At 35.7% G+C, this 16,727-nt stretch overlaps 1 protein-coding gene across 2 annotated transcripts; it reads right to left on the bottom strand.

Moving 5' to 3' along the window:
• Nucleotides 1-8,219: 8,219 nt before the first annotated feature.
• Nucleotides 8,220-15,610, bottom strand: LOC112802667 (protein transport protein SEC16A homolog). Of its 2 annotated transcripts, XM_025845992.3 has the most exons (14): nt 15,555-15,610; nt 13,240-15,306; nt 12,826-13,146; nt 12,197-12,325; nt 11,991-12,113; nt 11,682-11,849; nt 11,411-11,536; nt 11,171-11,305; nt 10,731-10,858; nt 10,544-10,652; nt 10,130-10,447; nt 9,881-10,009; nt 9,494-9,789; nt 8,220-9,121 (listed from the first exon to the last, which is right to left on the bottom strand). In XM_025845992.3, the coding sequence occupies exons 2-14, from the start codon at nt 15,076-15,078 to the stop codon at nt 8,584-8,586; spliced, it is 4,359 nt and encodes a 1,452-aa protein (XP_025701777.1). In that variant the 5' UTR covers nt 15,079-15,306; nt 15,555-15,610; the 3' UTR covers nt 8,220-8,583. The 2 variants fall into 2 exon arrangements, with proteins under 2 accessions (XP_025701777.1, XP_025701768.1); XM_025845983.2 differs by lacking the exon at nt 15,555-15,610 and having other exon boundaries at nt 13,240-15,552.
• Nucleotides 15,611-16,727: the final 1,117 nt, after the last annotated feature.

The following is a 16,727-nucleotide window of genomic DNA, read 5'->3' as shown; positions in this document are numbered from 1 at the left end:
TTACTGTTTTAGGGTAGTTTCATGCATTTTCTTAGTGAATAAGGCAAGTTTTGGATGAAATTACACTTACACCTTGATTCAAGCAACTTTTGTGAACTTTGCATAATTTCATGAGTATTTTGCTAGAATTGCATGATAAATTGATGATGCATAATCATGACTTTGGCTAGAGCTTTGATGCACTTTAATTGCTTGTTTTCAGGGTAAAGGAAGCAAGGAAGAACCACGTTAGTATTCACGTTAACTAGGTTAACGTGAACACTAATGTGGAATGGTAAAGCTTGCAACGTTAATGAGAAAAGTGATCACCAATAACGCCTGCGAAGCCATCCAAAGCTCACATTACTTGCCACGTTAACTAAGTTAACGTGGTAGTTAACGTAGAAGAAGAAGGAACTCCAACGTTAATGGTAAAAGTGAACACCACTGACGTTGGAGAACTTGGCAATGATCCACGTTAAGAGTCACATTAACTTAGTTAACGTGGACTCTAACGTGAAAGAGGAAACAAAAGCCAATGTTAGTGACACTCACTTTTGTCACTAACGTTGGATCATCTAGCATTGCCTACGTTAACTTTCACGTTAAGACTATTAACGTGAAAGTTAACGTGAAGATGAGATCAAAGAGCCAACATTAGTGACACTCACTTTTGTCACTAACGTTGGAAGGTGGCTTCACTACTACGTTAAGAGCCACGTTAACTTAGTTAACATGACTTCTAACGTAGAGAATGTGGCATTTGGAGCGTTAGTGACAAAGGTGAGTGTCACTAACGCTCTCAAAGGTGGATCACACCTACGTTAAGAGTCACGTTAGCTATACTAACGTGGACTCTAACGTAGGAACATAGGGGCACTAAGCAACGTTAATGGGAAAAGTGATTCCCATTAACGTTTGCGAAGGGGTATAAGCCAACGTTATTGGGAAACGTAAGTCCCAATAACGTTAGCCAAGTTTTGAGAAAGCAACGTTAGTGGTCACGTTAAGACCACTAACATTGGATTTAACGTGGATATATGAGGTTGGAACGTTAGTGGAAAAAGTAAATGCCACTAACGTTCTCAAACCCATAGTGGCAATCAATGTTAAATCTTACCAAATACCCAAAGCCTAATTGATATTTCTCTGCAGGTTGGGCCCACTAAAGATGAGAACTGCTTCAACTCAAGATCCAAAGTCCACATGCAAGACTTGAAGAACTCACTAGAAGATCAAGAGGAGAAGTATATATAGGAGTAGTTTTGAACTATAGAGAAGTTTGGCACATTTGGAAACTACTATCTATAGATGTACTTTTCTGCACTTTTAGCATGGATTCTTCTTTTCTGCCATTTTTCATTTCTAGAGCTATGAACAACCAAACCCTTTTCATTGGGTTAGGGAGCTTTGTTGTAATTTAATGGATCAATTATAGTTTTCATTCTTCTTCTTCTTTCTTTTCTCTTGATCTTACTAGAAAGCTTTCGATCTTAATTCAATTGGTTAGTTGTCTTGGAAAAGAAACTCTCCATAATTGGATCTCCTTTGAGCCTTGGAAAAGGGATGAGGAGATCATGCTAGAAATGCTTTCTCATGTTGGACCAAATTGGGGTTTGGGTGGATATAGTGACATGTAATCCTCCCAACACTTTGATTTGGAAATACATGTGGTATAATCAGTGACCACACTTCATCTCTTCCCATGAGCAATTAAATCAAGGAATTGGACAATTGTTCAAGCTTAGAGATATTGGATTGCCAAGGAATTGGGATCCAATCACTTAAGATTGCCAAGGAGATTAATGAATGCATTGATTGAGGAAGAGATGAGAATGAACTTGATCCGGAGAATGCAACATCTCCTGAACCCACTGATTTTCCCATTTCTGATCTTACCCATTCTCTTTACTTTCTGCCATTTAATTTCATGCTCATTACCCCAAATCCCTATTTAAGATTCTGCACTTTAATTTCTGTTATTTACTTTCCAGTCATTTAAATTTCTGCATCTCAATCTAAATTCTGTTTAGCTCAACTAGTACATTCTTCTAACTAAAGTTGCTTGAACAATCAATCCTTGTGGGATTCGACCTCACTCTATTGTGAGTTTTACTTGATGACAATTCGGTATACTTGCCGAAGGAAAAATTATTGAGAGACAAGTTTTCATGCATCATTTATCCACATACAACCCAACACACATGGCATTAACTAAAACCACCCAACATGCATCAAACATACAATTCAACTTATCTTAAGTCATCTAGGCTAAGTTTTCACGAAATATTATATATTATATACGAGAAACCAAAACTATACCTCGGCCGATTTTCTTGTATAACCCAAAGATAACTCAATTAGGCAGGGCCCAAGTCTTCACCACCAAAATTCTGCCTCCCAAGCTCCCAATCAAGCTTCTAATATTTTCAATTTTGCATCATATCACATATATACACACCTAACACATAATATCACATATGTATACCAAAATTTAATACCAAAGCTACAATTAACTAAGGGTTCACTAAGGTTGAGGATTCTTACCTTGTATATACCTCAATTAAGCTAAAACCCGCTAATTCCTCAAGTTAATTTGATCCTAAAATATCAAATTAACCAAAAATCTCAACACCCAAAATCATGAAATTTTTTAATTGAAGAAGAGAAGATAGAAAGTGGAAATGTAGTTTTCTCACTTTATAATGTACTGACCTTTATAGAGCTCGTCACTACGAATGCGTCGCTACAAACGGTGCGGCGATCGGAGTTCGGAGCAAGAAGTTATGGCAACTGAAAGTGGGTGCAAGGGTTTAGAGCTTCTCCCCTTTCCCCCTTTGCATTCTCCACGGATTCCTCAATGAGGAAGTATAAGAATGAGCTGAAGCTGATTGTTTAAGTAAGTAGGTTGGGCCCATGGGTCCAGTTTGAGTTCGGTTCGACTGGTTCAGTCCAATTTTAGGCCAAATTCTTTACAGTTAGTGTCAAAATTCTTATTTTAATTAGTTCTATCTCATTAAACTATAAAATTCCTATTCCTAATTTCTTTTATTAAAAATTAATTTATTAACTAATTATTTGTTAATTTTACGGGATTTACATACCACACACTACATAATTACGTACATGAGGTACCACACAATAGATATAACACTCGCCGCGCACTGGGTCTTGTGGATATAAGGATGATCAACTTTGTAAAACAGAACTCCCGTGTCCATCTGAAGAGAAATAAGGGATAAGAACTAGGAAATTTTTAGTAAGGTCAGGGTTTACAGCTAAGGTCGTTTATAATGTCCGTGACCACATAGTCATAACAGAGTCCAGATAAATATATACATAACAACAATATAAGCCAAAACACAAATAGCAGAAGGAGCAAGAGACATATGCACAATCACATCCAATATGCAATCACACAATTATGCGCAAACAAGTATGATGCATGTCTGATCCTACTGCAGGTAATGAGCTCATTTATTGGTTTCGACCAACACCCGATGTAATTTGACACTCCTGATCTGATAAGGCTTTCCTAGAACTTAATCCTAGATTAAGTACAACATACCCTCTGCCAAGTACTCTCTACTTGCAAGGCTAGTATTTGCTCAGATCTCAAAATACCGCACGTATGCAAGTCAGATCCCTACTAAGCATTCTCTACTTGCAGGGATGGTACATTCTATATCACAGCTTGTTTGGGAAGCAATAACACAATATGGGCGTCCCTGCATAATTTTTTCAAACATCTCCCGAAGGCTCATAAATCACATATAACCATACTTTTTAGTTCTTAGCAATCATCTTTATCATTTCTTCATAATCATAATCAAACATTACAACTTCATTGTAACATTATTTTATAGTTCTCTGTTTACTCTGTAAGGCTAAGTCCAATACTATATAGCTTTAAACTTCTTTTCTTACTAACATGTTCTCCAGTTTTTGAGTCCTGTTTCATTACCTTACATTTATACCTTCTCCAAGGTGTTTATTAAAGAGAATTAGGAAACTCTTGGTTTAAAATTGTCTTCCTAAAACTTTTAAGAAAATTTGCCTTTTTATTAATATTTTATTATTATTAATAAAATAATAATATTTATTTTAGACCATATAAAGATCTTTATTATTAGGCTGAGTATAATCTCTATGAATATTTATTAGATGATTTAGATATCTATAGTCCTTTAAGAATTTTCATATAGATGTCACAATCTAGTGATCCATATATATAAATAAGTTGTCACCACATCCATTAGATGCATATGTAGTTTATGGTATGCTGATAAACTTATCAAATAATGCAATGTTATTGCATCTATTACAGGAAAATATATTTCTTCATAATCTATAACCTTGTGCTACAAGTTCAAGCTTTGTAGCGTCAACTTCATTTTTCTCATTTCGTTTTCTCACAAATAACCATTTGTAGCCACAAATTTTTACATCTTCTAGTATATGAACTACAGGCCCAAACACTTCACATTTTGCAAGTGAGTTTAACTCAGCCTTCATAACTTCTTTTCACTTTGGCCAATTATTTCTTTGTCGACATTCTTCGACTGTTCTTGGTTCAAGATTCTTACTTTCATACATGATGTGTAATGCCATATTATATGTAAATATTTCATTGACAATTATTTTATTTTGGTTCTATTTTTTTCTTATAAACACATAATTTATCAAGATCTCATCATTTTCACAATTTTCAAAATTTTCAGGTACCTAAACATCTTCTGACGTCAAAACTATATCAGAATTTTGGACAATTATTGGTGTTCTTTCTATGTCTTTATCCTTTTTAACAAGAGTATCATTTGTCTTGGTAATATCAAATGACTCTCTTCTTTTATAAGTATTTTTATTTTTGGTACCAATAGGTCTACCATGCTTCTGGCGTATACTTGTTTCAGTAGCCATTTATTTAACTAGAACATCAATTCGAATTGGAATATTTTCAGTTGGTATGTAGAATTTGGTTATCCTCTTTGTATCAGAAAATATATCAGGTAATTCAGTTGCTATTCTTTGTAAATGTATAATCTTTTGAACTTCTAGTTCACACTGTCCTGATTGTGGGTCCAGATGTATTAACGATGATGCATTCTAATTAAGTTCTTTTTAGGTGGCTTATTCTCTCCTCCCAATGTTGGAAACTTTGATTCATCAAAATGACAAACTACAAATCAAATTTTAAGCACATCTTTTATTTGTATCTCAAGATACCGCACTATAGAGGGAGAATCATATCTCACATAAATGCTCAATTTTCTTTGGGGGTCCCATTTTGGTCCGAGAAGGTCAAATAATTGGAACATATATCGCACACCAAAATATTCTCAAATGAAAAATATTTGGCTGTTAGCCAAAAGCTAATTACAAGGGAGAGAATTGATGGTAACTTGTTGGCCTCAAACGAATAAGTGCCATGGCATGTAAAATCGCATATCCCAAAACAAAAGTTGAGAGATTTGTTCTTATAAGTAACAGTCTAGCAATTAATTGGAGGCATTTAATAAGTGATTTTGCTAACACATTTTGTGTGTGAACATGAGCTACTAGATGTTCAATACTTATTCCGTTGGCCATACAAGAAGTATAAAAAGTTTGGAAGTGAATTCACCAGTATTATCAAGGCAAATTGTTTTGATTGGATTTTTTGGAAAATGTGCTTTTAATCAAATAATTTGAACAAGTAATCTCGCAAACGCCAAGTTGCGAGAAGACAATGAGTACACAAGTGACCATTTCAATGATGCGTCTATCAGGATGATAAAGTATCTAAAGGATCCAAATGGTGGATAAATTGGTCACATATATCTCCTTAAATTCTTTCTAGAGATTTAGAAGACTCAAATCTAATATTTACTAGTGATGGCCTTACAATTAACTTTTCTTGAGAATATACAGCACAACAGAATTTATTACATTGAATAACTCTTTGACTCTTTAGTGAATGTCCATGGGAGTTTTCAATAATTTTTCGCATCATGATTGTTCCCGGATGACCAAATCGTTCAAGCCAAATTATGAATTCATTTGGACTAGTAAACTTCTGGTTTATAATAACATGTGATTCAATTGCACTGATTTTAGTATAATATAACTTAGAAGAAAGTGAGGGTATCTTTTCTAATATAACATTTTTATTTGAATCATGAGTTGTGATATATAAGTACCTCATGATTTTTCTCATTCATTGTTTCAATATGATATCCATTTCGGCGAATATCTTTAAAATTCAATAAGTTCTTTAGAGACTTAGTAGACAATAATGCATTATTTATTATAAATTTTGTTCCTTTGAAAAACAAAATTATAACTCTTTCACAGTCTTCTATCACATTGCCTAAGCCAATAATGGTATTAACACATTCTTCTTTTGGTACAAGATGAGTAAAATATATATTACTTTTGAGAATGGTATGCGAACTTGCACTATCCGCAAGGCAAATATCTTTATTATTTTTCCTTGCCATTTTCTTCAAAGACAAAATGAGATCATAACAGAATAAATAAAGGTACATGTACAATAAAAATGTATTCTTGAATGAAACTACTGTTTGTCTAAGTGCTTACTGTACATAAAAATAGTATTATATACTAGAAATTTGATTGTTGTTGTTGTTTTAGAACTTGACACATTTAATAATTTTAACATTCTTAAACATAAATATTATTTATATACATCATACTTGAAATTCCAATGCATAAAAAATAAAACTTAACAATAAAATTTTTACATTATTGTATGACATAAGTGCTAAATGAATCTAAATATTAAACTTTTCTATCATTGATTAAATGGCCAATATTTTCAGAATTCTCAAAAAAATTAGATACTTTATCACGAGTGATATAATTTTGAGCAATATTCTTTAAAACAAAATTTGTCTCTATTTCTTTGTCATCTTTCTTTAAAGCTACTTGATAAAGATCAACTAAGTGCTTTGGAGTGCAACAGATATGTGACTAATAGCTCTTTCCACCACAATGAAAATATTTATCCTCTACTGATTTATTTTGTCCATTATTTCTTTCTTTATCCCACTTCTGGTGAGATCTTTTCTTGCGAAAATAATTTTTTTCTTTTCATAATTTTTTTCTTAGCAAAGACTTGTCATTTACCTCTTTTAGGGTTATAATTTGCCATGTTTGCTTTCAGAAATTGAGCAGTTCTAGTTAAAGCAATTCATTATTTCGTTCAGCAATAAGAAGGCAAGAAATTAGATCAGAGTATTTTTTAAATTCTTTTTCTCGATACTTCTGTTGTAGGAGCACATTCGAGGGATGAAAGGTTGAAAAAAGTTTTCTCTAACATGTCATTATCAGTTATCTTTTTTCCATATAATTTCTTTCATAAGGTAATTCGGAATATCGCTGAATTGTATTCATTTATAGATTTAAAATTCTGTAGATGCAAATGTGTCCATTCATATCGAGCTTGAGGAAGTATCACTGTTTTTTGATGATTATACTTTTCTTCAAGATTTTTTCAAAGATATGTAGGATCTTTTAATGTGAGATACTCATTTTTCAGTTTTTCGTCAAGATGACGATGAAGGAAGATCATTACTTTAACTGGTATGTTTTATTATCAATTTTAATGGTATCTCCAAGATCCATTAAATCAAGATGGATTTCGACATATAATATCCATGATAAGTAGTTGTCTTCAGATATATTAAGAGTATTAAATTTAAGATGAAAATTTTTTGACATAATGTAAATTTATTACCTGTGTCTTCTTGAATTTTTATCACAATGTCGTGCTGATAAGTATTTAAAATAAATAATAAAAAAATAAAAAAGAGAAAATAAATATAAAATAAAAAATATAAATAAAAAATTCTAGTACTAATATTCTCTAATATTATTATCTCAATATAATTGAGATAATTCATATATATATTACTCTTCCATATATATAGAGAGAAATATTTTAAGCTAGTGTAATGTGTCTGTGTATTATGCTTTTCTATTTATATACGTACAAAGTTCATATATTTAAATTTCATTAAGTTCAATCCATCTTAAAAATTTAAGCCTTCCACTATTAAAAAACTGGCTGCCCATATTTTGAAGAAAATCACATACAACAATATAAAATACTTATCACTTGATTCTCATAATTTCGTAATATTATTATAGACAGCATTAGTAGCATCATTATAAATGAGAGAATAAGTAAATGCATTACTTTGTAAACCACGGTTTAAGATGACAAGAATAACGGATCCTTTGTAAATTAAATTCCATTAATAACCGAAAAAGTTACAAAGGGCCAAAACTCATATTTCACAATTCCATGTTGAGGGCCATCTTTTTCTTGTAGGATACATTGTATTTGTTGTTTTTAATAAAATGAACAAATGAACTATGCTATCTATCCCTTACTAAGAGACCACCGGTATCTTAAAGCCAAGATGGGTGACCTTTGCATTCTTTTTATATATATAAAAACACCTACGTATGTATTATAGAACAGTGGGACAGGGGAAGAGATCTTGTATCACCATCCTGAGACCAAAGAAATGCATTAGGGACATCCCAACGATGACTTAATCACGAACAAAATTTGATATTTACAGCTGAATTATCTTCTCAAAGTTCAACATCCTGGAGATCTCCGAAACTGCCACTGCCATTCTTTGGAAGAGGGCTGGTAGGCATGCTCCTCGGAGAATTGTACTCGTTAGGCATAAACGTTGATGGTGGCATTCCCAAAACTTCACCTAGAGGCCTATTGTTACCCTTTTTTCTCGGGCTAAATGAATTGCCAGCACCAGCATCCCATGAAGCTGTTCGCCTTTGAAGGAAACTAGGGTTACCACCATTCGTCATTGCTAGCTGGTTTGAGATGTGACCCATACTTGAAATCCTTTGCGGGGGCAATGGAGGCTTCGGACTGAGGGGTTGTGGCCTATCACTCCTTGGAGATGTAGCAGGATTTTCATTGCCGAAGCTATCTCCTTGATTGCTTTCTGCTATACCCGTCATGGTCTGATCATTTAACGATGGTACAGGAGAAGGAATAAAAAACTTTGCACTGGCAGCAAGAGCAGGTTTGGGAGAAGTAATAGGTGATGTCTGAAAAAAGTTTGCAGAGCTTCCACCTCCTTGGTTGAAGGTGTCAACGTACCTGTATAATTCATACCAGTAATAAAAATTATGCCTTTCAAATGCAGTAAATGACAGAGAATCAACTATCATTAAGAAACTCAGCCCCTTGTTTCGAGAAACCAATTCTAGCTGCAAAGAAGAGACAGAACTCATACGCTCTCCTCTTATTTTCAGCTCCAAATTACCGGTTATTTACAGTTTTTGAAGCATCTTCTTTTTAGTTCAATCTCAAAGTTCTTGAAGGATCTTCGTCTTCAAAATTTATAGTTTATTGGATAAACCAGCAGGAGATTAGATTTACAATGACAACTGACAACTATTGCTTGTATTGAAGTTGAACTCTGCTTCCAAATATGACATGATCATATAAGAATTGAAAAAATTGTATTACCTTGACCTAACACCCATGCGGGAACGTGCAGAGAATTGATTTGTGCTAGGTGGGATTGGTGGCATCCCTGGAGTAAGTTCGGGACTCGAATGTATTGAATCAGAGCCTCCATTGACAGATGATGCTTCTGTCTTCAATGCAGATTTCAAGTTGTATTCAGTTGAACCATTTTGCAAAACAGCAGTTGTTGGAGGTGGTGGCAGTGCTGTTTCTTCAGCAGGAGGTTCAGCACCTTCCTCTACCCATCTCTTCAGTTTTTCGTCATAGTAAAACTTGTTCTTTTCTCCCAATTTAGCCTTCAAATAGCAGAATAAAATCATTTGAATTGGTAACACTGTTGAAAAGAAAAAGAAAATAAAGCATGGAACAGTAAACAACTAATAATACCTGTTTGCCAGAACGAGGCCTCAAGACTAACCCCATCGTCTTTTGCAGAAGTTGGGAGCCAAAACCAAAACGAGAAAAGCGAGACGTGCCCCCTGATACTGCCTCTCCTTGTGAATCAGATGATGTTTCCTATAATAAAATGAAACAACCTTATTCTTTTATTTATGTAAGTTATTACAAGAGCTCAACCAGACACATGAAGCAGAAGCAGAAAATGTCCAAAATACCCCTTTCAAATCAATCACACACCTGTCTGGGGCTTCTACCAAAGTCTGGCTCTGAAACACTTCTGTTAGACATTGTCATTCTATTACTGTCAGTTGTCCACTCACTTATGGGTTCCATTGAAGCAGATGGAACTAAGGATGACATGGCCATTGTTGATTGGCTACTGGATACTCTATGTGCCACAGAGTAGTGATGTTGTTCATTTCCATGAAAGGTTCCTTGCGATGATGATGGAGCAGGTGGGGGCAAACCACCAACAACTTTATGTGCAGTACTATCAAAAAAGTTTAGCAATTTGCCCACTAATTTAGCAGGAGCCAAATTTGCAGCATATCCACCCTGAATAGATATTGTTAAATGTGTTATGGGAGATGCTAATAAGTAATAACCAAGACTATCAAAATAATGAAGATTCAATCAAGGACTAGGAAGTACCTGTTGATGGGTTCTAATCCTCTCTTCAAGAGACAATACCAATTGTTTCCATATTTCTACTTCTGGATTGCGGCCAGTTTTCAAGGACTTCAGTGCTGCTTGACAGTACCTGATGTTGTATTACAATGATTATTAGTTCAGGAAGACTACATAGCGCCTAAATCACAATTATATAAAATGCACTTACTTCAATGAATCTGAAACCTTTCCCACTTCAGCAAGCATATAGGCATATATAAGCTTATATGGCTGAAATGGAAGCAAAATAAACTGAGAGTTCCCAATCACCTTTGAATATTCATATAACTCAGTCCTCTGTTCAAGTAACCATTACAGAAGTTATGTTTTGAGCAGTTTCAGCAACGCAACTTGCAAAATATTAATCATACTGCATAAAATATTATGAGTTACATGTCGAGGTCGCTTATGTATGTCACAATTATTTGTTGATAAACCTAGGATGGGAGAACATGGAAGACCCAATTTCAAAACTTAGATTCCCAAAGGACCCCCATGCACTTTACACAAGCCAAATCTATGAGAAAGTACTTAAAACATGTACATGCAATAGGGAAACCGAAATTTGTGGAAAAAACCAAATTAAGAGCTCAAGTACTTTCAGTGAACCTGGATAGCTTCTGGACTAGCATAAGTTCGAGGAAACTTCCAGTGATCTGCCCCTAAAAGACAGAGCCTTGCAGTGTCTGAATATGACTCAAAGCTTGCTTCAGCAACTAAATAGCAGATGTGTGCAGCAGTGATCTAAAATACAAGTATCAAATCAAAAAAGAAACTGAACTCTTTTTTCTTAAAAAAAAAAAGAAAAGTCATCAAACAAAATAAAATAGAAATTTAGAAAAAGTATACCTCACTTCTCTCCTTCCACAAGCAATCGCCTAAATGAACAATTACAAGTTCATCATCTTTGGTTCTGTTTGCAGTTATTACAGCCAGATTTTCCTCCCAATCATCAAGCATGGCATTAGATCCTAGCTGAAAATTTAAGGCGACAATAACAAACTCTCCAAATCAAACAGAAACCAATAACCTTTGCAACTACTGGAACCTGGAAGTAAGAAAGACATCTGAAATTACATAAGCCAATGTATGGCTTATAGTATTATCCTATTGAGATCACCTGTGCAGACTGCTCAGGCATATTAAAGGCACTGGGATCCCCCCCAGTTGAGCTGTCAGAAGAGAAAACTTCAGCAGGTTGTCCAGCAATTAGAAGGCATAACGTTCGCAGAGGTGAACCTGCAACCAGTTGTCGAAGTGCCATTTGCTTTACAGTATCAACATACAACTGCATTGCAATCATGTACCAAATTCATTCCCATAAAAAGGCAGCATGAAAAAGGACTTTAGGACATAAAGACTGTCTAGCTCAGCAATTCAGGATCACTACTTCAGTCCAGTATATAATTAGTGAAAATTTGCAGCTGACCTGTTCACCAAGTTGTGAAGCAATGACAAGTGCAGGACCCCACAATTGACCTTCCTGTGCACATTGCAAAGCCTCCTTCCTTCTGCCAGATACAAGAAGATTTTGTACCTCACAAGCCGTAGCCTAGATCAAAATCAAAACGAATTAATGAATATAAGTTCAACAATCTGGAAAGGAAGGGACAGCGGTCAGGATTTAATACACACCCGCATTTGTCCTTCAGAAGGCAAATTTTGCAGGCAGTGTCTCAGCACACCATATTGAGTGAACTCCTGGCCACTCGTCTTAGCAGATGCAAATAGTTTTGCAACGGCTGACTCAGGAGTATCATTTTCCTACATTCAATCCCAATAAGTTACCAAATCCGGAACTTTTTCCTGAGGCGAACAGTATTAGGGCAGTAATATGACAGTGAATTTATATAATAAAGGGGCATGATAAATTAAAAAAATAATCATACGTCATAACTTCTAGGAATATTTTTTTTGGATAATGAAAAAAAAAATAAAAAAGAAGATAATATGGCAATTGGCAATAACTTCCAGATATCAACCAAAAATATTACAGAGTTGGGGTTTGAAGAAAGTTATAGCAACAAAATTAATCACCAACTGATGTTTTGCAGTGTGTCTAAATATGTTCAGGGCCTTATTTTTGCTCCCAATAAACCCATAAAACTGTCCCTTCTCATTGCTAAGGTAGAGTACATACCACATGTCCACATCCACCAAAATCCTTTTCCTTGTCAATCTACAGCTCTCAAAGGTATGGAGAATTCAAGGAATGATGACAGATAAAGGAAACAATATAATTACAGGATATAAATCTAACTTACTTTCTGTTTATTGTCCGAACCAAATGGCGAACGTAGTTTCCCATAATGTTGACACGCTATTTTAAGCAAGGAGAGAAGGAGTCTCAATCTTTCGCCTTTCTTATAATCCATGTCAGATGATCCACAGCGTGCAACCCGCTCATCTATCCATTTGTACAAATCTTTACTTCCTACACTGCCACCAACCAAAGGGCCTGGGAAAGATTGCTGGGTCAACGCATGAAAATAATCACTGCTGCTACCAACGCTGGAAGAATCCCTGCTTCCTGTGACAACTTCCATCACGTTCAACACAGAAATTGAGCCTTTTCCAGCAGTATCCTGCAGATAAAAACTAATACAAAGTTAATCATCGTAGAGACAATGAAGGTTGAAGCATATATCAAAATCTTTTAGAGAGAATCAAGAATTAACCTGGCTACCATATGATGAGCTCGAGAGACTAGAACCCTTCATTACAACAAGTTTTCCACCAAATCCAAAGGTTACCAAGGCATGAGGAGGACGTCCAGCTGACGATCTCCCTGCATGAGGGGCATAAGAATATTGATGCCCACCCTGATATGATTGCTGTGCATAACTAAAGGATTTCTGACTTTCAGCATAATCACTTGAGAAACTTTTGTGCTCATCAAACATTGTATTAGAACAATTTAAATGTTGAGCAAGATCTGCAGTAGGGGCAAAGCTTTGAGGTTCAAAACTACCAGACCGATGATGATTGCGATTTACTTTATTGTACAAAGGAACAGATCCAAATGAACTAGAAGTACTCTGTTGATCTTTGTTTACAGAAGCATTTGAGCCATAAGAATGATCAAATTGCTTGTTTCCAACAGATGGTACATGATCCCCACTTCTATTAGCATTCTCAGTTTTGTATGGATCCCAACCCTGCTGATGGTTAACACCATACGAAACACTCCAGCTACTATCCCCAGCTGCTTGGCCACCAATGTCCTGTGAGCCGTAACTGCCAGCTTGACTGTATTCTGGATACAAACTATTATCGGTATACAAAAGAGAACCGGTAGAAGCATGCCCATTTTCCAGTCCCTGAGCTGTGGATTCAACTGATGAATTGTAACTATCTAATGAGCGCCATTCTTGGGCAATTGTGTCATAGTACCAACCCGGATATTGAGGATCGAGATACATATGTTCTGGGTACCCACTGTTCCCTTGCAAAACCTGATTCCAGCTAGATACACTTTCAGTTCCAGTTTCAGCCAATGTTCCTGAAACTGACTGAGAAGTTTGCTGCATATAGGAGACCTCTGCTGTAGCATCGGAAGCAGCGGCCCAACCTGCTGCCACTGCTGAATTGGCATCAGAGCTTCCTTGAGTCACAGCCGTCACATCATCAACTTGATACCATTGCCCAGTATTGTAATCATACTTCCATCCAGGATAAAGATTTTCCCAATCCTGCACATCTTGCCCACTTGTGCTATTTTCAAGAGATGCATCGTATCCTTGACCCTCTTGATATTGCCCATCACACTGAATCCCATTATCTTGTTTCACCTCATCGTTAGAATCACCATATGCTTTCCCAGCAAAATCCCCACCAGATTGATTCCCAAAATCACTGAAAAATTCAGAATAACCCTCTCCCCCGCCAGAATTGGTATAAAAAGCATTCCAATCTACTTCCTTAATTCCCAGACTGGTGGCTCCGTTGCCTTTGCCCACACTCAAATCCTTTGTAACTCCCCATCCCATTTCATGATTTCCTGGATCTGCAGTTACTTCGCTTGAAGGCACCAAAGAACCTACCTTTTGATAATTTCCTTTAACAGTTTCCACATTAGATTTATCAGCATCACATTCCCTTTTAAGCTCAATCTCATCCTTGCCGACACCACCACCCTTTTGATAATTTCCTTTAACAGTTCCCGCATTGGATTTATTGGCATCATGTGCTGTTTTCAGCTCAATCCCACTCTTGACAACATCACCTTCCTTCTGATAATTTCCTTTAACAGTTTCCACATCGGATTTATTGCCATCGTCTTTTCTTTTCAGCTCAATCCCACTCTTGCAGACACCTGAATTCTCAAATGCAGCATCGGCACGGGCATCGTCAATTGCCAGATTTGCAAACGCCTTCACGGAATCATCAGAATCGTTGCGTACATCACCGGCGGAAGGCTCAACAGGTGCCTCGTCGACATCATCGTCCTCAACCAGCTTATCGAAGAAATCCTCATCCGTTTGATCCTCCAAATGGAATGGAGGATAAGAAGCCATCTCCCAAAACCCTAGCTCCTTGATTTCAATTCCCGATATGCATTAAAAATCCCTAATTCTCACCTCCTAACACAAATCCTAACCTCCGTGTCGGAGCTTAAACTCGAGATCCAAAAAGAATAAAACATAAAAATATAAATCACTTCTCCATCAAACCACAACCTTGAGTTGCAGAAAAAGCAGCAACAACAACATAACCGAGATCTAAGAGCTCCGAAATGGAAGAACCTGCGAATGAACGAGGAAAATTTCAAGGAGGAAGCATTACCCAGAAACTGAAAAGTTTCAGCCTCAATCAAACGCACCGTTTTGTGCCGCGGAGCAAAAAACATTTATTTAAAAAATCTTAAAGTTGTGCATTATGGATTTTATTTATTTATTTTCTTTGTTCCCAGAAATGAAAGAAAACCAGAGAGAGACAGAAACGAAAGAGAAAGAGAATGATAGTAAACAGGGGAAAGCCCTTGATTTCGCACCTCACCACCTACTAACGTCACAAACGGAAAACTACAACGTTTTTTAGTTTTGGATTATTTATTATTTATTTTACGACCCTTAATATATATATATTTTTAGTTTCTCCAACTTCTTCATCCCTTTTGTATATTTTTTCCGTTTTCTGTTATTTGTTTTCTTTTCACACTTTACCGCCAGATTTTTATTGTTCAACATTCAGTTATGATTGGAAGAAGGTTACCGTGTATTTGCATGCAACTCCACCTTGCACATGTATATTTTTGCTGCTCCAACAAGGCACTACCAAGGTCACAGGTCATAGCCTGTGGTAGACACAATAATATTATTCAAGTCATCTAGGAAAGTAGAAAAATAAAACCAATGAACTTTCAGAAATGATAATTGTGTGCGGTATTAAGTATTAACGGTGTAAAATATTGAAAGTAAGTTCAATACTTCAATTTTCATAACCCTGGCAGTTTGCCACACTTCAACAATTCAACGCTGAAGCTACTTTTTAATCATAATTAAACTAATAATGTATAAATGCACTTATCTAACATAAAATTACTGGTGTTCATGGATCGAATCTGATCTGTATATTCACAATATTTATTCAAATTCGATATGAAAATTGCGGATATTAATTCGATCCGCAAGACTATCGGATCGAATCCGATCCGATCTGTACACTAATACGATCGAATTGCGAATTTCATATAGATATCCGCATATCCGCGGATCCACAAAAATAAATAAATAAATAACTAAATATTCTTTTTATGCTTTATTTTAACTAATAATTATCATATATGTTTATTATTTTATTTTATTATTTAAGAAAAGTATTGTTCTGAGAGTTATTTGAAACACTGGTTTAGGCCTAAACGTGAGGTTCAGACTCCTTATGGGGCAGCGCCAAACTTGTTCTTGTGTCGAGATGCCACCGTCTGAGTTTCTCGTGAGGAGGTACGGGGTGGTATCTGCAAGAGACTTCGATACTTAAGTTAGCAAGGGTTTTAAGCAAGTTTTTAGTAGATTATTAGAACATGGGTATACTTGAGAGGTGTCAATATATTTATAATAAAGCTGGTAACCACCTTTGTTGAAGTAGTTCCACTTTTATTGATGGATAACTGTTTCATTCATCTTGGGAGTTTGTTATGATCTATCTTTTAGAGAAGATAAAGATA

The sequence above is a fragment of the Arachis hypogaea genome, chromosome 1, assembly GCF_003086295.3.
Source record: "Arachis hypogaea cultivar Tifrunner chromosome 1, arahy.Tifrunner.gnm2.J5K5, whole genome shotgun sequence".
Classification (NCBI taxonomy): domain Eukaryota; kingdom Viridiplantae; phylum Streptophyta; class Magnoliopsida; order Fabales; family Fabaceae; genus Arachis; species Arachis hypogaea.
Note: the sequence above shows the minus strand (reverse complement) of the source record. Positions and strands in the feature narration are given on the sequence as shown.

What these genes read in the sequence shown, in the direction of transcription:
- LOC112802667 (XM_025845992.3), bottom strand. Translation starts at nt 15,078, where the DNA reads ATGGCTTCTTATCCTCCATTCCATTTGGAGGATCAAACGGATGAGGAT. An exon ending in AAGGTTTCAGATTCATTGAA is followed by an intron (nt 10,653 to 10,730) that starts GTAAGTGCATTT and finishes ATACAACATCAG; the next exon opens with GTACTGTCAAGCAGCACTGA. An exon ending in GGATTAGAACCCATCAACAG is followed by an intron (nt 10,448 to 10,543) that starts GTACTTCCTAGT and finishes ATATCTATTCAG; the next exon opens with GGTGGATATGCTGCAAATTT.